We start from the raw sequence: 24783 nt of genomic DNA on the forward strand, positions 1-24783 counted from the left end.
ACTCTGATGGACAGCCCAGAGTGATGGGTGCACCCACCCATAAGTAGTCTGCAGTTGCTGGGCAGACTTAGGCTGTCACATGACCCTACCTTTCCCACTCTTTGGAAAAAGGCACCAAATGCTCCACGAAGGAGGGTTCCCAATATGGAGGACTACTTGTTCTCAATTTTGTATTTGTGACTTTCTCCTAGCTAGCAGGAAGATTTATCAGTGACAGTTACATTATAGATCCCCCTTCCAAAAGACCCATTGTTTCACTAAATAGCATGATTTCCTTAATGACCTCAGAAATCATCCTTTGAGTTTCTTTATTGAAATCTCATGTATCCTTGAATGGTGGGGGTATTATACAGTATGCAGCCAAAAAAGCTTTTGAAAAGTCCACTCTCCCTCCTCTCTCTTCTTTTTTTTATTTTGCATTAGTCTTGTGTTGTGAAACAAAAAACTGGTTGTGTCTGTATTCTCCTCAACATTAATCAATTACAGTGATAGCTTTTAGATTCAAATTACAGCTCATTCAGTTACAGTTGTGTCAGCAGTGGTAGCCAGCTTCAGTTCAGTGTCACTTCTTGGTGCACCCATAACGAAACTATTGTCAACAGGCCCAATCCTGCAAGAGACAAGTACTTTAAAACATAAAAATGGCCATACTGGATCAGACCAATGTTCCATCTAGTCCAGTATCCTGTCTTCTAACAGAGGCTGGTGTATAGGTGCCGACTTCCCCTCTGCCCCGTGGGTGCTTGACCCCTTCCCCCTGCCCTTGGCCCCACCCCTGCACCACCCTCGCCCCGCCCCAGTTCCACCACTTCCCTCAAGTCCCTGTCCTGCCTCTTTACCCCTTCCTCTCCCAAGCGTGCCGTGTCTCCACTCCCCCCCCCCTTTCAGAAAGTCCTAAGCGCCACCAAACAGCTGTTAGGCAGCGGGTGGGAAACGCTGGGAGGGGAAGGAGCGGGGACGTGATGCGCTCAGGGAAGGAGGAGGCGAGGAGGGGGTGGGGGGAGCTTGGCTGCCAGTGGGTGCGGAACGCCCACTGATTTTTCCTAGTGGGTGCTCCAGCTCCGCAGCACCCACGGAGTCAGTGCTTATGGGCTGGTGCCAGATGCTTCAGAGGGAATGAACAGAACAGGGCAATTACGAATGATTCATTTTCTATCATCCACGCCCAGCTTCTGGCACAGAGGTTTAGGGATACCCAGAGTATGGGGTTGCATCCCTGACCATCTTGATAAATAACCATCGATGGCCCTATTCTCCATTAACTTATCTAATTCATTTTTGGACCCAGTTATACTTTTGGCCTTCATAACACCCCCTGGCAACAAGTTCCACAAGTTGACTATGTGTTGTGTGAAGAAGTACTTTCTTATGTTAGTTTTAAAACTCCTGCCTTGATTTCACTGGGTAACCCTATGTTATGGGAAGGGGGAAATAATACTTGTCTATTCATTTTCTTGACACCATTTATTATTTTATAGACCTCTATCATGTTCCCCCTCATTCGTTTCTTTTCTAAGATAAACAGCCCCAGTCTTTGTGATTGCTCCTCATATGAAAGCTGTTCCATACACATAATCATTTTTGTTGCCCTTCTCTGTATCTTTTTCCAATTCTAATATACTTTTATTGAGATGGGGCAACCCAAAGTGTATGCAGTATTCAAGGTGTGGGTGTAGCATGGATTTATATAATGGCATTATATTTTCAGTATTATCTGTCCCATTCCTAATGCTCCCTAACATTCTGCTTAGCTTTTTTGACTGTTGCTGCACATTGAGCAGATGTTTTCAAAGAACGAATGGTAACAGCTAATTTAGACCTCATCATTTTGTATGTATAGGTGGGATTATGTTTTCCAATGTGCATTACTTTGCACTTATCAATGTTGAATTTCATCTGCCATTTTGTCGCCCGTTCTCACAGTTTTGTGAGGTCCCTTTGTAACTGTCAGGGTTCCCTCCCCACTCTGAACTCTGGGGTACAGATGTGGGGACCTGCATGAAAGACCCCCTAAGCTTATTTCTACCAGCTTAGGTTAAAAACTTCCCCAAGGCACAAATCCTTTCCTTGTCCTTGGATGGTATTGCTACCACCACCAAGTGATTTAGACAAAGATTCAGGAAAAGGATCACTTGGAGTTCCTATTTCCCCAAAATATCCCCCCAACTCCCTTCACCCCCTTTCCTGGGGAGGCTTGAGAATAATATACCAACCAATTGCCTTTAATAAAAGTACAGATCAGACCCTTTATTTTTAGGGCACTAAAATCAATCAAGTTTTTAAAAGAAGAACTTTATTTTAAAGAAAAAAGTTAAAGAAACACCTTTGTACAATCAGGATGGAAGGTAATTTTACAGGGTGATAAAAAAATTCAAAACACAGAGGATTCCCCTTGTTACGAATTACACCTGATAGGACACGCACACAACTGCTGCGAATTATACCTGGTAGGACACGCACACAAATGCTACGAATTATACCTGGTAGGACACGCACACAAATGCTACGAATTACACCTGGTAGGACACGCACACAAATGCTGCGAATTATACCTGATAGGTCACGCACAGTTCAAATCTAGGCTGAGGCACATAAACAAAGTCCACAACTGCAGAGTTCCCAAAAAACACCAAGTTTATTACGCTCGAGCGTGGTGCCCCCCTGCTAGCCAGGAGGGGTCCCTGAATACAGATTATACAAAGGTTATATACTTTTTAGCAAAGCATGTTGCCCTCGTGCATCGGAAACCTTAGCCAATAAACAAACCCTTGTCTTATCTACCACCTGTCCCTGCTTGGTGCATTCCTCGTGCTATACCAGTATGTTAATTACACAGCATGGTCCTAAAGCCACGCATTAGTAACCTTTATTATCAGGATGGGAGGCCTCACATCAAGGCCAAGAGACTGGGAGTTAGAGACTGACAAAAACCAGATACTGGGAGTCAAGGCAGGCTGGAAACAAGGAGGAGGATTTTCACAGGGATTCAGTATCTAAGGATCACTCCTCCTGGTGTATGATGTGCTGGCATTTAAACAATGGTGGGCCCCAAACCAAAATGGAGTCACATGTGCTAACTTTTCCTTAACACTCTCTAGGCTCAACTTCAAAGTTACAAAAACAGGAATAAACCTCCCTCTTAGCATAGGGAAAATTTACAAGATAAAACAAAAGATAATCTAATGCATTTCCTTGGTTTACTTACAACTTTTGTAATCTTAGATGCTCATTTCAGGTATGTATTTAGGATATGTTTTTTCCTGCCCTGGTCTCTCTCTGTCCGAAAGAGAACAAAGAGAGCACAAACAAAACCTCTCCGCCCCCCCCTCCCCGATTTGAAAGTATCTTCTTTCCTTATTGGTCCTTTTGGTCAGGTGCCAACCAGGTTATTTGAGCTTCTTAACCCCTTACAGGTAAAATGATTCTGTACCTCTGTCTGTACCTCTGGCCAGGTGGGATTTTATGTTACTGCATACATAAAGGTTGTTACCCTTCCCTTTATATTTATGACAGTAACTCTTTGCAGTCAGCTTTGAATAATTTTGTATTGTTTGCAAATGTTGGCATCTCACTGTTCATCCCCTTTTCCAGATCACTTATGAATATTCTGTACAGTACAGGTCCCAGTACAGATCTGTGAGGGACCCAGCTATTCACTTCTCTCCATGTAAAAACTGATCATTTAGTCCTAACCTTTATTTCTTGTCTTTTATCTAGTTACTGATCCATGAGAGGACTCTCTCCTCTTATTCCATGAGTATTTACTTTGCTTAAGAGGCTTTGGTGTGGACCTAATCAAAGGCTTTCTGAAAGTCTAAGTACACAGTATCAACTGGATCACCTTTGTCCGCTTGTTGATCCCCTCAAAAAAGTCTAATAGATTGGTGAGGCATGATTTCCCTTTATAAAAGCCATGTTGTCTCTTCCCCAACAAATCGTGTTTATCTCTGTTTCTGATATTTCTGTTCTTTACTACAGTTTCAACCAATTTGCCTGGTGTTGAACTTAGGCTTACTGGCCTGTAATATCTAGGATTGCCTTTCGAGCCTTTTTAAAAAATTGGTATTACTTTAGCTATCCTCCAGTCATCTGGTATAGAGTCTGATTTTAAGCATAGGTTACATACCATAGTTATTACTTCTGCAATTTCATATTTGAGTTCCTTCAGAACTTGTAGGTGAATACCATCTGGTCCTGGTGACTTATTATTGTTTATCAATTTGTTCCAAAGCCTCCGCTACTGACATGTCAATCTGGGACATTTCCTCAGATTTGTCACCTAAAAAGAATGCTTAGGGGTGAGAATCTCCCTCATATACTCTGCAGTGAAGACCAATGCAAAGAACTCATTTAGCTTCTCTGCAATGGCCTCGTCTTCACTGATATTCCTTTAGTACCTTTATTGTCTAGGGTATGTCTACACAGCAAAGTAAAACCCACAACTGGCCGGTGCCAGCTGACTCGGGTTCATGGGGTTCAGGCTGCCATGCTGTTTCTTTGCTCTGTAGACTTCCTGGCTCTGGCTGGAGCCCAGGCTCTGGGACCCTCACACCTCACAGGGTCATTGAGTAATTGGCCTACCCTGTCATTGGTCTTCCTCTTGCTTCTAATGTATTTGTAGAATGTTTTCTTTTTGCTCTTGATGTCTCTAGCCAGTTTAAACTCATTTTGTGCCTTAGCTTTTCTAATTTTTTTCCTACATTGTTACCTATCAACTCTGTATTCTTGGGGAACCAGGGTGCAGTACCAGCCTGTCTGACTCACGAAAGACCTTCCCCCCTACAGCCTCTGCTTGAATCAAAACTGATCAGAAGAAAGACTTACAAAAAGCAATGAAAAGGCAGTGGGAGACACAACTAAACCTCTGGGACAAGGGTGACAGGATTAAGGAAACTCCCCTAGCCTCATTTGCATAGAAGATGGGACAGGGAGGCATCTCTAGTAGCATACAGAATGGAGAACAGAGATTCCAAGGCAAGAACCACATGGAACTCTGGGACCAGAAAAGCAGGGAAGCACTGCATGATGGGGGATCTCTGGCTCCAGATGTTAATGAACCCACGCCTGTATACACCCAGCTCAGTAGTTATCAGACCAATTCTAGTAATAAATCCTTTATTGGTATCCAAAATAGTGAAGCTCCCTAAATGCATTGTGAGCTCCCTCCAAGGAACACTGTCCATAGCCAGGAATGATCAGTTCCTATTGTCTAGCCTGAACAAAACAACTTTGGTATACCCCCTTAAGCCACCAGTTTACCCATAAACAAATCTAGTGTTCTCCCTTGAACCACTGTTGTTTCCCTACAAAAAACCCTACCCATGCTCAAGTAAGTGTTCTGATGCCTGGATCCAAAATCTGCATCAGTTCCATTGGGACTTCATCTTCTCCTAACTGATCATGCTGGGGGTTCTGCCTGTCTCCAGCACTCCGGACTCTCAGCTACCATCATCACCTGGGACCCCCAACTGATTCAAGCTTCACGGAGTGGTGAGAACCCATCTCTCTCTCTCTTTCTCTCTCTCTCTCTGGCCCTGACTTGTGTGATCAGTTATAGTTTTCTAAACCTGACTTTTATAATCAAATGTAAGTTAGATTTAATATTGTAACTGTTTTGTTTGTTTGGCTCCCCTATGGTTATTACCTGGCAATAAATAACTTTCATGGTTAAACTGGTTGCTTCTCTCTCTGAGCCCCTCGTGGGTGTTTTTTGGCTTCCTCATTCGCTCTGCAGCAATGCTCCTTGTACTTAAGCTAAAGATCCCTGCAGCGCCCCCAAATCCTGTGGGTTACTACCCAAACAATTGTAACGTGAAAGTCAGGATAGAGACGTGCTGAACCTGGGCCATATGAGGGTGGCAGCTTGGAAGTGCTGCTCGACCCAGTCTGCTGAGTTTAGGGGCACGTAAAGGTGGCAGATTGGAAGTGCTGCTCGACCCAGCCTGCTCAGGCGTACTCTATGCCGGTTTTGTGCCCCTGGCATATGAGGGTGACAGCTTGGAGGTGCTGTTCCACCCAGCCTGCTGAATCCAAGGGCCTATGAGGGGGCAGCTTGAGAGTGCTGATTAACTTGGTTCTCTCAGAAGTGCTCTGTGTGTGTGTGTGTGTTCGTCTGATGCTGGGGCTGGAAGAACCCAGCCCTGGGGAACCTAGGTCCTGCAGGATAGCTCCATTGGGAGGGAACTTGCAGCAGGGAGAAGTAGAGTTCCGTGTCATTCCTATATGTTTTGTACCCTGGTATTACTGTGTCTCATTGATTATCATTCCACCAAGTTTCTCTGATGCCTATTATATCAATATCCTCATTTAATACCAGGCATTCAAGTTTACTCATCTTAGCATTTAGACTTCTTGAATTTATATACAAGCACTTCAATATTTAGTTGTCTGCCTTCACGTCATGTAATAAAATAGTACTCTTTTTTGTTTATTTCTCTTCAATGCTACCTGTACTTTATCAACTTCCATCCTCTTCTCTTTACTAGGATATTGACTCCTGTTGACACCAATGGGAGCTGAGAATAGTAAACACCTCTGTGGAAGCACTCAGCATTTCAGAAGATTCTAATTGCATGCTGTAGACAGAATATGCATTTGTCTGGTATGTTTAAAAAAATATACTTTCTAATTTAGGCTCAATCTTTTGAGCTCGATCATCAGAAGATTGGGTCCTGAAAGTCTAATGCTTTGTTCCTTAACATTATGTTTTATTGACTTGGTGTCTTTGCACCCTATGATTGTAGCCTGTAATTGTTGTGATTTGTTTCATTTATTCTACATCCTTGTAATTTGATTTTTTTAAAAATACTGTACCCTGATGTTACCAACCATCTGCCAAATTTACATAGTCTCCAATAAATTATTAAATTGGACAGTCCATTAAATAAAAAATGTTATCTTGTAACAAATATTTGCCCTCTCTCATCCGTGTTATCATCTAATCTTAATCTTAATCTTATTTTAATAAGATATCCTCTCCAACCCCAGCCCTGAAAAATATGTCGTCTTTATTCTTTCCCCTTCTTCCTTGCATCATCAGCAGCAGTGGGTGGTTGTGACACAGAGACCCATTGGTGGTTCACAACTCTGTCAGCATCTCTTGTCAGGCCTGGCATACTCACTACATCTAGCACGCTGTTGTCATAATCTCTAGCTAAAAGTTGTCACGTAAGGTATCATATACAATCTGGTAACACGCTGGTCCTAAAAATCATTGTGTGGTGTATGTACAGGGTGTGTACAAAGAGTTATAGAATTATGACAGAATTATGTTCTTTACAATGTATTTGGCAAGCAGTGCTTAAGCCACACCCTGTCCAGACAAAGGAATGTGGTTCCACCTGGCTGAAGGTGTCTCTGATGTATATTAGGCAAGAGTGTAACCAAAGACAAAGAAAAGCACATTTACATGCAAGGTAAATAAAGCCATCAGGAGACCAAGTGGGGAAAGATGAATGCTTACCAATCTCAGGGGACAGAGACTGCACCCCCAGGAAGCCTTCCTACATCTTAAAGCAGTGTCAAGACAGCATCACATCTATATCCCAGTAAGAGAGAGAAGCTTGTTCTGGGCTTACTTTTCAAATAATATATTTCAAAGATTTACTTGTCTATAAAGACAGTGTCTGATACTCAAATGATAAGCAATTGAATCAACTGATTGTATACAATATTAGTGTATAATAAAAATGTATTGCGTAATGTCTCTTTACTAAAGTCTCTGACACACTGGTGATTAATATCATTGTGTGAAATGTATGCATTAACAGTATGTGGGGAATTATGGATACTCACTGATATTATGCTTTAAAGTCTGTAACCAAACTCAGCAAAGGCTCCCAGATAGCAGTAGCTATCTATCTGTTTCCAGTGTAAATTAAGCATTATGGAATCAAAACAATGGAAGCCCCACTTCAATAGGAAGGGAAGAACAGCAACAACATTCCTGCCCTTTGTAACAGGGTCAATGAACTCTGGGAGATATAAGCAGAAATGGAAAGCAATTTTGGTAGCCATCACTTGGGGGATTAAAGGGGCCAGAGCTCTTGAAATCACAGAATGTTGGCTCCTTCAGTCAATGGGGTTGAAGTCTCTGGGAAGTGAGTGTAGGTGAGAAACCTGCTTAGGCAAAGATTGTAACTTGCTGAAATTAAGTTTTAGTCTTAAAAGTGTATTTTTTACTTTTATTTGCTTGTAACCCTTCCTATCTTTAGTCCTTATACTTCATATAATTTAAGATGATGTCTTTTTGTTAAATCATCTTGTTCTACTTTTACTATAAATCAATTCAGTGCTGTGATTTGAAATAAGAGTTTGTCAAAGCCTAGTTAAATTAATGAGTTGCAATGTATTGTTTTGTTAAAGGAGCAACAAACTTAATAACTGCTGTGAGTGTTCCAGGAGATGGCTGGGTGCTGCAGGGATAGATCTCTGGGGAACTTGGGAGTTAGGGTTCACTGTTACCTGCAAGGCAAAGTTTGGACTGGCAGAGTCCTGAAGAGTTTGCTGGCAAGACAGACAAGCTGGTGTACCAGGGAGTTGAAACACAACTTAGCAGTAGCAAAACTCTCACTTGCTGAGGCTGAGAGGGGTAACAGTAATCCGCAGTTCCGGGATTCTTGGCAGATCACCCCATTGGCAGATAATTTTGGGGAAATTCAGGATTGGGAGAGTGTTAGGGTCACTCCGCGAAAAGCAAGTGGGTGGCAGGGTGAAAGCCAGGGTGTGACTTATAGGCTTGAATACTGGCTGTTTGTGTTAGGGCTCTGAGCCACAGCTGCATAGTTCTGAAGACCTCCAGAGCTGTAAGGCAGGAGGTGACACAATCTCTTAGTGATCTGGGTTGACCCCAAAATGTCGCAGAGGGACATCAGTACCCCACCTTCCCCACTCTTTAGTAACTAGTATTTATGCTTAGTGGCTTTGGATGCTTTGCCAAGACTACCCAAGTGTCAATATTGCTTATGACTTATGTAGTCAAGCTTTGCACTCCCGTAGTCAAGTCTGACTTTTATAAAGCTAAATGCTTTTATAGGACCTTTCTTGCTATGTGGCAGTTAGTACTTCTTCAGCCATGAAAGTGGCTGGCTTTCTGGCCCTGTAGTCTTTAGAGGGTCAGGTACCAATAGAAGAATGATCCCTTCCCTACTGTCTCAATGGCTGCCCAAATATCTTCTTGGCTTCCATGGCATCAGTCCAACCACATGAATACTTGTGTTGCCATGGTGGAGGCCCCTTGCCTTGTTCACCCTTCACTCTCGCTCTTCCACCATGGCAGCATCCCAGAAATAGGAAACCCCTTTAGACTGCATCCTGGACAGGTAGATAACAGGTTTTCAGACTGAAGAGGTGGCAGGAAGTTGTGGGAAAGGAAGAAGCTGTAAAAGGTTTTCTTAGTAATAAATACACCTATTACGGGCCTGCTCCTGTTCCTGTTGAAGTCAATAGCAAATTCCCATATCCCAGATGTGGAAAAATAGCCTCAGTAAGCAGCAAGATGTTGTGGGGATAATGAGAAGGAATTTTCAAGAATTTCTTATGGATAAATTTACACATTATAGACTTTATCCTGCTTCCCCTGAAGACAATAAGAGTAGAATTGGCTCTCAAGTACAGAAGCAGCATAGCAGCTCCTTAGCTAAGATTGCATTGTGATTTAAATTTAATATAGGTATTAATAATAGTGTATATGTTACAATGCTCATTAATAACCATACTTATCACATATATGTCATCAAATTGATACTCAAGAACCTAAGTTTTCATTTTTTTAAAAAAAATTGTACTTCTAGTTCTCATGGTTGTGGAAAAACTTGAAAAAATAAAGTAAGTGATTCAATGCTGTCCTGAATCTGCAGACATCCTAAAACAATAGCTCAGAGAGGTGTGAAGTGATCAATTTATCTCTATAGTGAAAGCAGAACATCCAGCTAATGTGTCAAATTGATTTGATGACAAAGACAGGAGTAACACTTGAAGGAGTGAATAAATGTCTTTTTTATGTTGGGTTGTGACTTGATTAGGGTTGCCAACTTTCTAATTGTAGAAAACCGAACACCCTTGCCTTTGCCCCTGTCTTTGCCCCGCCCCTTCTCCGAGGCCTTGCCCCCGCTCACTTCATCCCCTCTCCCTCCGTTGCTCACTCTCCCCCACCCTCGCTCACTCACTCATTTTCACTGGGGTGAGGCAGGGGATTGGAGTGCAGGGGAGGTTCAGGGTGCGGGCTCCAGGCAGCGCTTACCTCAGGTGGCTCCTGGGAAGTGGTCAGCATGTCTCTCTGTCTCCTAGGCACAGGTGCGGCCATGGGGCGCAGTGTTCTGGTCGAAAACCGGATACTTAGCAACCCTAGGCTTTATGATATGGAACACCATGGTTTTGTCAGGTTGTGATGACACAAACTCAGCCAGTAACTGACATCAAGATGTGATGACATCCAATTAATAGTCTTTAAATCTAGAAGGGATCATTATTATAATCTAGTCCAGGGGTGGCCAACCTGAGCCTGAGAAGGAGCCAGAATTCACCAATGTACATTGGCAAAGAGCCATGGTAATATGTCAGCAGCCCCTCATCAGCTCCCCGTCACCCCCGTTCCCAGGGCCACCCATACACCGGCAGCCCCGCCAATCAGCGCCTCCCCCTCCCTCCCGATCAGCTATTTCGTGGCATGCGGGAGACTCTGGGGGCAGGGGAGAAGGAGAAGGCAGGCTCAGAGGAGGGGATGGGAAGGGATGGAGTGGAGGCAGGGCCTATGGCAGAGCCAGGGGTTGAGCAGTGAGCACCCTCAGGCACACTGGAAAGTTGGCACCTGTAGCTCTAGCCTCGGAGTCGGTGCCTATACAAGGAGCCGCATATTAACTTCTGAAGAGCCACAAGTGGCTCCGGAGCCACAGGTTGGCCACCCCGATCTAGTCTGACCTGCTAACACAGGCCAGAGAATCTCATGCAGTAACTTCTGCATCAAACCCATAACTTCTGTTTGAGCTATAGCTATAGCATATCTTTTAAAAAGATATCCCGTCCAGATTTAAAGACTGCAAGTGCTAGAGACTTCACCACCTCCGCAGGTGGTTTTTATTGCAATGGTTGGGTACCCACCCAGTTTAAAATTTCCTCATTTTAATGCCTTTCTCTGCTAAATTAAAGACCCATCTAAGCTCAGAGATCTCTTTCCCATACAGGTTTCAGAGTAACAGCCGTGTTAGACTGTATTCGCAAAAAGAAAAGGAGGACTTGTGGCACTTGATGAAGTGAGCTGTAGCTCACAAAAGCTTATGCTCAAATAAATTGGTTAGTCTCTAAAGTGCCACAAGTCCTCCTTTTCTTTCCCATACAGGTAGCTATAGACCACAATGAAATTAAGCCAGATCTTAACCTGCTCTTGGATAAACCAAGTAGCTGGAGCTGTAGGAGGCAGGTGAGCCAGACGACCTTGACCCCCTGCTTGCATCTTTTCTCTGCACGCTTTGCAACATGAGTGTTGTGTCGAACAGGGAGCCCACCGAAGGCCACCTCGGGCAGAGATGCCAGTAGCAGGGTGGCCGCTTACGGTGAGGGGGGATTAATTTGCAACTAGTCCGTCCTGCAGCCTCCTCGCAGCGACGGTGGAAGGGAGGCGGAGGGACACTGCGGAGGCGGCGGATGGAGGGTTTGGGGGCTCTGCTCTTGTCGCACAGACAACGCATGAAGAAAGTCCCGCCCCTCTTTCACAGCCCTGTTCTCATTGGCTGGCGTCTGTGAAAGCCTGGGTGGGATTGGTGCTGTTGGCGTCAGTCAGGCTGGGAGCGCTAAGCGCCGCACTGACGGTGAGGGGCTTGGGATTGATGTCACTGGAGGGCTGCGCGTCTTCTGGCTCTTTGCCGGGCGCTGGGTCTGCTCTTCTGTCACGGACGGCGTGCGGCGGCTCCCGCAGCACCATGGCTTGGATGTTCATGAGGTGAGGCCCGGCGTGGGGCAAAGCGGGCAGGCGAGGCCGGGATGGGAAGGCGCGGGTAGGTCTCGTGTAACTGAGGTCAGCGTGGCCGGTTGCTGGGGGAAGGGTTAGGCCCTGGTCCGGTGGGGGCTGGGGGAGTTGAGGGGGCGGGACGGGACGGGGCGGGGCGGGGCTGGGAGCCTTGGGTGGGGGCTGGGGAGCGGAAGGGGCGGGGCGGGGGAAGCTGGGCACCCTGGGCCAGGAGGGGTTAGTGGTGCTATTATGGAGACAGGTTTCAGAGTGACAGCCGTGTTAGTCTGTATTCGCAAAAAGAAAAGGAGGACTTGTGGCACCTTAGAGACTAACCAATTTATTTGAGCATGAGCTTTCGTGAGCTCATGCTCAAATAAATTGGTTAGTCTCTAAGGTGCCACAAGTCCTCTTTTTCTTTTAGAGTGGAGACAGTTATCATTTGTAGTGTTGAGAGCATGTGACAGATATAATGGCGAGAGAGCGAGCAGTTCTCACTGGTGTGAGATGCCTGTCTCTTCCATCCTCCCTTACCCATCCTGTGAGGGCTGTTGTTTCTCCTTAGCTGGGCTCTAGTGCTCCCTAAATCTTGGCATCCCACTTCAGTTATACACATTTTACATTAATGCATTTAGGTCATTATTCTCTGCTACCAGCACATTTCCAAAATCAGGGCAGGATTGCGCCTTTAAAGCACATGTTTTACTTGAATTAGTGTATAGAGAGGAAAGTGCTGCCTCAGGCGTCTCAGCAGAAATTATGGGTGATTCACCTGGAGTTCCACAGGAAGCAAGCACACCTTGAAGCAGTTGCTCAGCCACCCTTTATACGGGTATGGTATGTGTTCCCTTCCATGTCAACCCAGTAGCTGCTGGAGTTGATTGCCTATTTCACTTTCCCTGTCACACACCCATGTAATGCCAGTTTAGTCCTGTAAGAACATAAGAGGTATGTGGCACAACATATATGTGGCTTTTGAACTGACAAGTTGCTAGTATAGCCCTCAGGTGGGCAAAGCTTAGATGACTTTGTGGTAAACCTTGGCTAAATTGTGGATCTGATTCCATGGTTCTTACTCAGCCAGGATTACTCTAATTTTGGATGGTTTCAGAGTAACAGCCGTGTTAGTCTGTATTCGCAAAAAGAAAAGGAGTGACATTATGCAAAAGAAACCAAAGTTGATCCTGAGAAAGCTCCAGATACACAGCCTTTGCAAGCCTAGTCACACTCCCTGACAGTAGTTTAAGATAATTTAAGTAAATAATACCTTTGTGCAGGAAGGTCTTGCTGTGCAAAGTTATAATGTGCTATGCTGTTAACTGTTAACAGCTGAGCCTTCCAAAGCACTGAGCATTCATTTTTGTGTTGCTTTTGTAAAGCTCGGCAAGCGTTAGTACTGTTCTTTGCATTGATGTGAAAACATGTATTTGACATATGTGGTCACAGAAGTTTTTGTGAGTTAGCCAAAAAGTACAATATACTAAGGTGTTATTGAGGATTTCTCTTTCTAATAAGAAAGAAGGAGAATAAGAGAGAATCTTCACCTGGTTGGTGAAAATTCTTACTGTGAGTATCCAGTATGACTATATGTGTCAGGACTGAGCAGTTGTCTCAGAAGTGTTGGAAAGTATGTTATAAAAGTAATAACTTTACTTCTTGAAGTGTACTGTATTCAATAAAGCAACTTATGCTTTGGCTTTGTACCTCGTTGTATCTCCCCTGAAAAGTGTAGATTTCTAATGCAGATAATAATTTGTTTATATCACTTCAGACTTGCTGTCTCTTGTGGATTCTGACAGTCCATAAATGTGATGTCAGGCAGAAGTGATCAGGTATTATCAATGAGAAGAGCCACTCTTCTCTTTGAGAGAACCCATGGCAAATAAACTAATGTTTGTAAAGCACTTATTATAGAGGACTCTGTTAAGTTGGAAAAACACAATTTTTTTGCGTATTCTCTATGACTTTTGACAAAGTTAGGAACATGGGGGGAAGTGAAGTTTAGGGAAGTGTTCTATTAAAAAATGCCAGTGTTTCCCTTTTTTCCAGCCCTTTCTGAAGAATGAAGTGAAAGCATTTTTGCCACGGCAAAGTCTGTGTATCCTTTTTTAGCGGAAAATTATAAGCCCATGAGCATGAGAAACCCTGACTAACTCAGTATTCTGGTCCTCTGTTGTGTGAGACATTACTCTCTTCTGCCCTTTGCTCTTTTGATCCCCCACGCAGCAAAAAAAGTCTTAAGCAATAAAAACAATGAAGATCTTTTAGTCATCTGCTCCTGCTGCTCAATCTTGCCCTAAAAGCAGCCAAAAGAGCCTACTCTACAGTGCTGACTCTTTTTCTGAGTGCTTGAAGATTATATTCTAGTCAGTTAAATAGTAAAAATAATTTGACTATGTGTTGTTTGTGTGAGCCTATAATGTCCTGGAGACAGTTTTTTTAAGGGTATAACTTAGGAGAAAATTGCCAGGTAAGGTAGAATGATTATATAAAGATGTGAAATATAAATATTCACATTATAAAAGGGAAAATTAAATTGACACTTATAAAAGGGGATCAACAGTAACTGAAATATTCGGACTACTCTTTTAAATATAATGTCAAATAACTTCTATTCTGTCTTTCTGCAGAGATTCTGCCTGGAAATACTTACAATCTGCCCATCATGGAGGAGATAGGAACTATTCCCATTATACCTCTCGTGATTTTTATTCTCAGTTTGGGTTAGAAGACTTTCTATGTACAGATGACATTCCTGGGACAGATGAAGATATGGATTCAGCTGTCTTATTTGGAACCTTGCGAGGAAATGTGGTTGGATTACGTTATTACACAGGGGTTGTAAGTGCAGTATGAATAATAAATTGCTACTAAGCAGAGGTAGTTGAAAAGTGGGACAAAAATTTAACATTTTGCCTTTTTGTTGTTAAAATTTCACAGCTTTCCAGAATTTTCTGACAAGTCCTAGGGTTTTCTCATTCATTTGTTATCAGTGCATTTAAGATTCTACACAGTTCCAAGAGAAGAATTCAGTAGTCAAAACCCGCAATTTAAATTTCAGGAATTGTTAAGGTATTTACTCTGGAGCTAGCTTCAGGTGAGATAAGAACAGCCCCCAAGAAGTTGAGCGTAGTGGAAGGGAAGGTGTTTTCCCTTCTCAAAGCGCCGTCCCCTTCCTGCTTTCTCTGACTACACTCATTTAGGACTGTGCAAACATACTTGTAGCTAGCTCAGTCCTCCTAGCCACAGTCTTGACAGTGTTGGTGGATGGAGGAGACACTTGATGGTATAGCACTTCGATAGGACTGGAAGCCAGGAGACATGGATTGTATATCCTGCCCACATGATTTTAAGCAAGTCAGTTAACATACCTGCCCCTCAGTTTCTCCAATGGTAAAAGGGGAATGATGTTTACTAGCTTTTTGTAAGGAGCCGTGAATTCTGCAAATGAGAAGAGTTGAATAAGTACAAAGTATTATAGGGTATGTCTAACCAGCCTGCAGGCAGCAAACCTACCAACCCAGGTCAACAGACTTGGCCTAACAGGGTTTGTGCCAGTGCTTTAAAAATAGCTGTGTAGACAGTGCTTTGAAGTTGCAGCTCAGGATGGAGCTTGGACTCTAAAGCCCACCTCTTACCTAACTTCTAAAGTCTTTAGTATTTTGAATAAAGAATTACTGGAGGTAAAAACAGCCTATTATGCTAAAATAATCTTTAAATGTAGCTTCAGAATGGCTATACGTTTAGGTATTTCTGTAAATAACTTGTAACTAAACAAGTCTGTGCTCTTTTCTTTTTTGCAGGTTAACAATAATGAAATGGTTGCACTTCAGAGAGAGCCCAATAACCTCTATGATAAAAATGCAGTAAAAGTAAATAATGTGAATGGAAACCAGGTAGGCCACATCAAAAAAGAACTTGCAGCACCCTTGGCGTACATCATGGACAACAAGCTAGCAATAGTTGAAGGGTAAGTGGGCAGATGAAATATTTAGTTTCATTTTTATAAGGGAATGGCAATTTAATATTTTTAGTATGTTTTATGTAGCAACAATTAAAATGTATATCCTTTCGCTGAGGTTACTGACAGTAACAGTGAGGCTGCCATAACAGGATTTAAGTGTCATAGCTGCAGGCTATAGGCTTCCTTTATGAACCATCCAGATTGCAGTTCGTTTTCCTCTGTAAATGACATTCTAGAGGCATCCGTGAGAGTTGAATTGACAAAAGTGTACTTTTGTAATTCTTACACAGTGGTTTGGCTCCTTCAAAGCATTCTAGTAGGGCGGGTGAAAAATTTTCTGTTTGAAACTCTTTTTTGATGGAAAACTTGGATTTTTGACTAAATGATGTGTCCCCCCCCACCCCCGTGTCTCGTTTCCACGGAAAACTTTTGTTTATTCATAAAAATATTTGTTCCAAACCAGAAAGATTTTGGCTGAAATCTTTCAGTATTTTCAGAAAGTTAAAATATTTCCATGATAAATTTCAACAAAAACCAAAGATTGTTTTCACTGATCATTTTTCTTCTGTGGGAAAAATTTGGACTAATTCTATATTTACGTTATACAGACTTATTGTAAAAGAATTTTTTTTTTCCCCTTCCCTGAAAGTGAATGTGGCAAAAAGTTTCTCATCATGTACATACAATAAAATTGGTACTTCTGAGCAAATGTCCTATTGGAAAATGACAAAATTTGTAACACTATTGTGATTTTGCAAATTTTTAATTATAGGTGGCTGTGAATCAGTTTTTGATTCTGATTTCATTCGCAGTAACAATCAGAAAAATGTTCAATGTTAAGCAGTAATTATATAACGTTAAATCGGTGTAAAAGTGTTCTTGTAAAATTGTCATGAAAATTTGGCAGTCCTGGCTAACTCTTGCTAATACTATCTTTCTGTGACTATTAGTGCCAAACTCCAATAATCCAAAAATCCGAACACCTGCTGAGATGCATGGAAAAATCCTGAAACTATTTAAATAATTTTTTTTTTTTTAGGTTTTTATTAAATTTGGACATTGTCTTCAGATTTTGAGCTCTTAAAGTGTAAACTGTCCTGTACAAGTGATTGCTCTCCATTCTCTTCACCCATCCCAGCTCCCACTCTGGCACTATTTTAAACTATATTTGTTCTCTTTGCAGACTCATCTTCTTGTCATTTTTGTTTTTGTCCTTCACAAATAGCATCCTCTGGAAACCTTGTTAATAATGCTGTCAGCCTCTAAGATGCGTCTACTGAGCATGTGGGAACTGAGATATTTTTGTAGGTTTCTGACTTGGCCAAATTTGGACATTTTTTCATGGAGGACAGCAAAAGGAACATTTCTAGAGCTGTGCCAACAATGGATTTTTTTTTTTTTTTTGGTTCACTTGCAATTCCAGAAAACTGGGGAAAAAATGTGTTAGGTCAAATAAAATGTCTAGGACAACCGAAAACAGAACTTTTTGTTTTGATTTCAAGCGTTTTTTAATGTTTGGTTTTATTTATAAAATTAAAGGAAATTTTTGAAACAAAGTTGTTTTCAACCAAAAAATTTGAAACATTTCCCATAGAAAATGTCATAACAAAAGGTTTTAACTTTTTCTCAATTTCAGGGTTTTTTTTTTTTTTTTTTTTACATGAGCAACTTTGACAGAACTGATATGAATTTGTGAAAGGGTTTTTGTCAAGTCTGCAGTTTTTTGCCCTCTCACCAAAAAAAAATTTGATTACCAATTTCCCTAGCTCTGTTCTTGGCACTCTGGTGTCTTTGTTTCCTGCTAAATTTCAAGTCCCTGCTCCAAAAGAATGGAAGTACTCGAGCTCCCCAGTGAAATACTTGTAACATTATTTTGCCCATGCTTTTTTTTTTTTTTTTTTAAATCTATTCCTTCCCCTAAACTAATTTTGAGGAGCAGTCGAAATGTGTTTGCTGAAACTTCCCAGAAAAATTCAGCCCCAGGCAGACATCTTGCATGGAAAACTTTAGCCTGAGTGGGCAAAGTTTCAAAAAGTTGTAAGTAACTAAAACTGGATCTTATAATTGAAAGTGTTAAGGCAGCTGTAACTTTTGTGGAACTAACTGCTCCATCTCTAATGTATTAATATCATATAAAAATACTTTATTTTGAGCCTTATTCTTATTTATGCTAGGGGCACTTTACACTATTCTGGTAGGATAAAGGGGCTTAAAATAAGCATAAAGTTAGTTTAAGCATGGTTATATGCTGCCATAGTGGTGTAAAATAGGTCTTTGGACAAATGAGAATCTGGCCCATTGTGTATTTAATACTGTAGTAGAAGCTGAAAGCTTGTGCTGTTACATGGGTATAGCACTTGGGCCTCGTAATCCACTATCTGTGCAGTTTGCCTCATACAGCCAATTGAAATCGTTGCATGAAAATTAGCTGTAGAGCAACGATGATTGATTGAGTTCCCTCTGATATCACGATGGTCTAGGGACTCTGGTATGGCACAAATACTTGTCTTACTGTAGCTGTGTGTCACATAGGTATACTTCGTAAAGTCAAAATGGCTGAGAACTTAAAACAAATTGGTAACACACCACAGATTCCATTGATGATTCAACGTGATGATTGTCTGAACAAGAAGAACTCTCAACCATGCTTGTAGCCATTTCCATATCGTTGATACTGACGTGATGGAAATTCTAGGTTTCATAGTGACACACAGAATGACAATGAATGCCTGATAGTTTTCTTAGGAGTCTGCTTCTTTGGTGGAACTTGTGACTTACTGTTTCAGTGTTCTAATGATTATAACAGGTTCTTTATTTCATGGAAGTATTAATTGTGTTTTCTCCGTAGGAGTCTGCTATGAAATGTTTTACTTTTTAAGTGAGAAGTATGTTCCTTTTTTCCCTTTATTCTTAAGGGTTGTCCCTTATGGAGCACAGAATGCCTTTACTATGCCTGTGCAAATGAGTTTTTGGGGAAAAGAAGAAAATAAGCAAGCTGTTCTAGATAAATTGAAAATGCATGGATTTAAATTGGCTCCTCCTTCAAAAAGTAAGTTATAGATTAGTTTTTGTCTTTAAAATATTTTAAAGATGAGCTTTGCAAAACCCCAGTCATTAGAAGAGACTTTAAAGCCTTGATCCTGCTCCTAGTGAAGTCAATGGTAATATTCCTGTGGATTCATTGGGAATATGACCAGCCCCAAACTGGCCAGATCTGGGTTCATAGTGAATATGCAGTTGTGCTCCATCTGTGCTATAATGTGGGTTTTCCTTGACTTTGTAGACATGAAAAAGTGGTTGATGGTTGTGGCAAAGCATGTTTGTTATCCTCTGGAATTTTTTTTTTTAACCCTTTTCTGTCTTTCACCCTGGAAATTGTGGTAGTATCACTAACCTCCTTGTGAAAGAAAGGGGATCAAATGTTCATGCTAATTCTTTTCATAGTGTTGACCCAAAATATTGTTTCCCCTGCAGGTGTGCAAAAGAGAGCCTGTTGGCTTTTGGCATAGAATTAGGCCCATTTCTTTTCCTTGTTTCTGACTGGGATAGATCATAGAGTTGCTATATAATTTAAAGGTGGATGAACATACAGTAACTCCTCACTTAAAGTCATCCCTGTTACCATTGTTACGTTGCTGATCAATTAGAGAATATGCTCGTTTAAAGTTGCGCAATGCTCCTTTATAACATTGTGTGGCAGCTTCCTGCTTTGTCCACTGCTTGCTAGCTGATGTGGGCTTGAAACCAGGGTGGACCAGCAGCCCCCTGTTTCCCTAAGTTCCCTGTGGGGCAGCGGCCCAGCAGGTTATCAATTGTCAGCAGTTCAGCTGTCCCTCCCCCCACTGCCATGTGCTGCTCCTGCCCTCTGCCTTGGAGCTGCTTCCCAGAGCCTCCTGCTTGTTGTGCGGGGGGGAGGAAGTGGGGAGGCTAATGTCAGGGTGTCCCCCTCCCTCCTGCTCCTGCACCCCGCTTACCTCATTTCCAAAGGGGGGGGACGGGACAGGACAGGGCTCAGGATGGAGGGAGCTTCCTGGCAGCAGCTTCCATCTCAAGTTGCTGATCTACTCAAAAAGGCAGTGTACTTAGAGTGGGGTCAGCGTACTTAAAGGGGCAATGCGCATCTCTCTCTCTCTCTCTCTCTCTCACACTGTGTGTGTGTGTCTGTCTGCCATGCTGTCTCCCCTCCTCCATTCGTGCTGCCTTGTAGAGTGTGAGGCTACATTAACAACAGTGAGTTAACCCTTGAGGGCTCAGTTGATTGCTAGTTCATCATTTAGCAGTAAGGCATTCCCTGGGAAATATCCCACCCTCTTCCACCCTCTGACTTCACCACCTCAACCAAGCTTCACAATCATCATCGCTATGTACCAATATTAAATTTTGCTTAAATCTATCTATCTAATCTACACAGTGTGTAGATATATATATAATATAGTCTTTTGTCTGGTGAAAAAAATTTTCCTGGACCCTAAACCCCCCTATTTACATAAATTCTTATGGGGAAATTGGATTTGCTTAACATCGTTTCGCTTAAAGTCGCATTTTTCAGGAATATAACTACATGTTCAGTGAGGAGTTACTGTATAATGTTGACATTAGTAAAGTTGTGTTTTTGTAAAATTGTTGAGAATGTAGATTATAATTACCGGTAAGTGCTTTAGTATGGTTTCTTTCATCTTTGTTTTGAATATATTATAGTCCTGATCTGAATGTGATTGGAACACAGTTTCATCTTTTTGCATGGTGAAGAATCAAACCATGTTATAACAGAAATGTAATCATGTCAACATTTTTTTTTCCAGAAACTCCTTGTACCAGAGTTCTTGAAATCAACAAGTCATGCTTTGATATGTTATACTTGCAAAATCTTATTCAGCACTTTCCTTTTTTTGTTGATCTAATTGTGCATTGAATTGTTAGGCATTTTTATTCTTATGTTTTGTAATGTTTTAGTAGTCTAATTGGTAAGCAATACAACTCTTCACAAGGAACTACGCTCATAGTCATTTCCCATATGCCACAAATAGCCATTAGTTGGTAAAAACTTTTGGTTTCTACTGAACATAGTTGAATAAAAAACAAATGGGGAGAAAAAGGCACCATATTCTGTTGTTAGTCATCTGAGCAAGCCAAGTCTCTAACTGCTGTGTTTGTGTTTTTTCTTAATGGAGCACAGGTTCAGAATTTGGTTTTGGATCAAGCTGGGTTTCTGGGAGAGCTGGACCAAGCTATAGTGCTCCAGGACATGCTGCTATGCAGATGACAACAGAACAGGTGTGTGGTAGTTTTTTTGGTAGTTAGTTGAAAATATATACTTTTAAAAAAGGGAACTTGCTGCTCATAAAAGTGAGGATTAGTCCTTTTTCATGAGCACTGAAGTATTTTGTTTTTCTCCCTTCTGAAACAAATATCTTTTAAAGGGCACAGTCAACTTGAAATCTGGGGGGGTTTTTTGTTTTTTTTTTTTAACCATTTAGGTTCAGCTACTACACCTGCTCCAGAGTCCATTTGCCAGTTTTTATGGTTTTAAAGCCATTCTCCTATTTTCTTAAATGTCTTTTCTATACCTTGTTTCAGTGGGCTTTACATACAGCAGCAGTGAAACCAATTGGACACAAAGTGCTATCAAATGCGCAAATTTAAAATTAAAAGAAACACAATGTGTAAAAACAATGAGGACTACTTGTGGTACTTTAGAGTAACAAATTTATTTGGGCATAAGCTTTTGTGGGCTAAAACCCACTTCATCCAATGCATGGAGTGGAAAATACAGTAGGCAGGTATAAATACACAGTATGTGAAAAGATGGGAGTTGCTTTACCAAGTGGGAGGGTCAGTTCTAACGAGACAATTCCATTAAGGTGGAAATGGACTATTCTCAACAGTAGAATACTTTGTAGTGGTAATGAAGCCAATGTAATCCGGGTGGCCCATTTCAAACAGTTCACAAGAAGATGTACTCAGCAGTGTGAAGATTTTTTTTTCCACACACCTGTGCTGGTATACCTCATCCTATTTTAATGCATATTTTAATGCCAAGCTGGAATATGAATGTGGCTCTTCTCCCACTACTTCAGCTTTTCCCCCACTTCTTCTCCTTTTTCAGGTTGCCACATGTTCTTTGTTACCTACCTCCCCAGTAGCAGCAGTTACAGATTCTAGTGGCTCCAGAAGTCATTTGGAGATCTGGGTATCCGTATGGCCATGTGACTGGCATCCGTTATGTCATCAAGTATTTATTTAATGTAGAAGTTGAGTTTAATTGCAACTTCTGTGTTTATGCATTGCAGCTTAAAAGTGAGTTTGACAAATTGTTTGAAGATCTGAAAGAAGATGATAAAACTCATGAAATGGAAGGAGCAGAGGTATTTGTTCTATTGAAAAAGTCTTACATAGGCTTTTAAATCAGGCCTTAAATTCTGTGTTACAAACTCTCTTTTTAACATCTATACACATCTTCAAAGTTTAGCAGTGTCATGCAAGACTAATAAGTTGCCCTAGATACCAGTTAATTTAAATAAGTTTTAAGAGAGCAATTAATCAAATGTTATCTCCCTGCCCCCTTCCCCCCCTCCCCACTTCCCAAAGGGAAGAGGGTTATTTCATGTGAAAGAGGTATAACATTCCTTTTTTGACTTATAGGCTGTTGGAACACCATTACTCCCACACCAAAAGCAGGCTTTAGCTTGGATGGTTTCACGTGAGAACAGTAAGGAGTTGCCACTGTTTTGGGAAGAGAAAAATAATTTCTACTATAATACACTTACAAACTTCGCTGAAAAAGAACGACCAGAAAATGTACTTGGAGGAATACTGGCTGATGATATGGGATTGGTAACTATGTATAGTGCTTTAGTGTATTTGAATACAGTTTGACTTATCTCTGGAAAAATCATAAATTCTATCCTTTGCATTTTATCTAGGGTAAAACACTTGCAACAATTGCATTGATTCTTACCAACTTTCATGATGGCAAACCTCTTTCTGTTGAAAAGATTAAAAGCGATCAGTTGCATAAGGTGAGTGTTTTTTTTTTTTTTTTTTATAAACGTATTTGATGGCACACACAATGACTAGGGTTTTGTGTGTGTGAAATAATTTCTTCTAGCAAGTAATCAAAAATCCTTACCTCTCTCAGGGTTCCTTACCAATCTGAACTCTGGGGTACAATTTGGGAACCCGCATGAAAAGCCCCCTAAGCTTATTCTTACCAGCTTAGGTTAAAACTTCCCCAAGACACAGATTTCTTTCTTGCCTTGGGATCGCTGCCACCACCAAGTGATTTAACCAGCAATCAGGGAAAGGACCACTTGGAGTCCTATTCCCCCAAGCCTATACACCCGCTTTTCTGGGGAGGCTTGAGAATAAAATCCTAACCAATTGGTTACAAAATGATCAAAGACCCAAACCCCTGGGTCTTGGAACAATGGAAAAATCAGTCAGGTTCTTAAAAAGAAGGATTTTATTTAAAGAGGAAAAAGGTAAAAGAATCTCCTCTATAAACTTAGGCTGGTAGTTAACCTTACAGATTAGCAGAAAATTCAGAGAGCATAGAGGAATCCCCTTTAGCCTTAGTTTCAAAGTTACAACAAAATAGGGATAAACCTCCCTCTAGCAAAGGGAAAATTCACAAGTTGAGAAAACAAAGATAAACTAATACTCCTTGCCTGGCTGTTACTTACAAGTTTGAAATATGAGAGACTTGTTTAGAAAGATTTGGAGAACATGGATTGATGTCCAGTCCCGAGAGCGAATGAACACAAAGAACCCAGAACAAAGCCCCTTCCTCCTCCTCTCCCCTCCCCCCCCCCGCTTTGAAAGTCTCTTTTGTCCTCATTGGTTCCTTTGGTCAGGTGCCAACCAGGTTACTTGAGCTTCTTAATCCTTACAGTTCAGGAGGAATTTAGGCAACCCCTATGGTTATGGCAACCTCATATCATTTTTGTAGTTGATATGAGCTTTTTATGCTTCTAATATCCAGTAATACAAAGTAAGAAGCAGAATGGTATAATGTTACACCGCCAGGTCAGATATAATTAGAGGACTTAATTTAAATATATTCTGAAACAAAATAGTCTGTGTGTTTGAACTTTGAAATGATGTACTCCAGGGAAGAGTTAAACTTAGATCATGAAAACATACTTCATTCAAGTTCTATTGGGTTAATTCATATAAAATAGAATATAAAGGTCTATTTTTTAAATTTTTCCTTTTGTCGTGAATACACAAATAAGTACATTTTCTTCTAAGGACTTGCTTACATAATTCCCATGCATTGAAGAGACTATACCTAAAATATGAAGCAGAGCATCTGAATGTGGGGGGGAAACACCTCAGATTTATTTACTTTGTGGAACACCATCTTACCAAATAGTTTAAAAAAGGGGCGGGGGGGAGGGAGGATTGAAAAGGTCCTCTTGGATCATCTAATCCAACTGTCTGTTCTGCTGCACTCACTCCCTTTCCATAACTTTATTTAACTATGCAGTGGAAAGAGTAAGTACGAGCATTGTCTGATTATTTTATTGTAATCTGTACAGGAATTAGAATTTTTTTTTTTAAAAAAGAACCATGATTGCATCAAAATTACGTGGTAATACTTTGTGTTTGGGCTCAGAATAGTCTAAAAAGCTTAGTGGTTTATTTTCCTTCCAATATACCTGTGTAATTTAAAGTTTTCTTTCTGCCTGTCTACAGTTCCCTTTTGGTGTATCTGCTTTTTTTACTATATGAATGTGTTAAACTCCATAACTTTTTAAGCTTTTGATTAATGTATTATCACTATACCAATCTTTGGCATGCAAAAAAATAATTATCTGTTCAGATTAAACCCGTAACTACCATATTACACTATTAGTTGTTACTACATTACAGAATA

General features: G+C 41.2%; 1 protein-coding gene and 1 long non-coding RNA gene across 5 annotated transcripts in view; one reads left to right on the forward strand and one right to left on the reverse strand.

Annotated features, from left to right (window-relative positions):
• Positions 1 to 271: 271 nt before the first annotated feature.
• LOC140916884 (uncharacterized) lies at positions 272 to 11678 on the reverse strand. The gene is made up of 3 exons (XR_012160679.1): positions 11375 to 11678; positions 10241 to 10349; positions 272 to 610 (listed from the first exon to the last, which is right to left on the reverse strand). It is a non-coding gene; the product is annotated as an uncharacterized lncRNA (long non-coding RNA).
• A 92-nt stretch (positions 11679 to 11770) lies between these two features.
• The window catches only part of HLTF (helicase like transcription factor), a 48313-nt gene continuing 35300 nt past the window's right edge, over positions 11771 to 24783 (forward strand). For 3 of the 4 annotated variants that reach the window (XM_073359718.1, XM_073359719.1, XM_073359722.1), the window contains exons 1-8: positions 11771 to 11935; positions 14572 to 14782; positions 15745 to 15911; positions 18821 to 18954; positions 21082 to 21179; positions 22196 to 22270; positions 22548 to 22739; positions 22829 to 22924. In XM_073359718.1, coding sequence (XP_073215819.1) covers positions 11823 to 11935; positions 14572 to 14782; positions 15745 to 15911; positions 18821 to 18954; positions 21082 to 21179; positions 22196 to 22270; positions 22548 to 22739; positions 22829 to 22924 — 1086 coding nt within the window. In that variant the 5' untranslated portion in view covers positions 11771 to 11822. Of the gene's footprint in view, positions 11936 to 11961; positions 11991 to 14571; positions 14783 to 15744; positions 15912 to 18820; positions 18955 to 21081; positions 21180 to 22195; positions 22271 to 22547; positions 22740 to 22828; positions 22925 to 24783 lie in introns of those variants that run through there. The other variant, XM_073359721.1, reaches the window with a different exon arrangement.

The sequence above is a fragment of the Lepidochelys kempii genome, chromosome 9 (genome assembly GCF_965140265.1).
Source record: "Lepidochelys kempii isolate rLepKem1 chromosome 9, rLepKem1.hap2, whole genome shotgun sequence".
In the NCBI taxonomy this organism is placed as follows: domain Eukaryota; kingdom Metazoa; phylum Chordata; order Testudines; family Cheloniidae; genus Lepidochelys; species Lepidochelys kempii.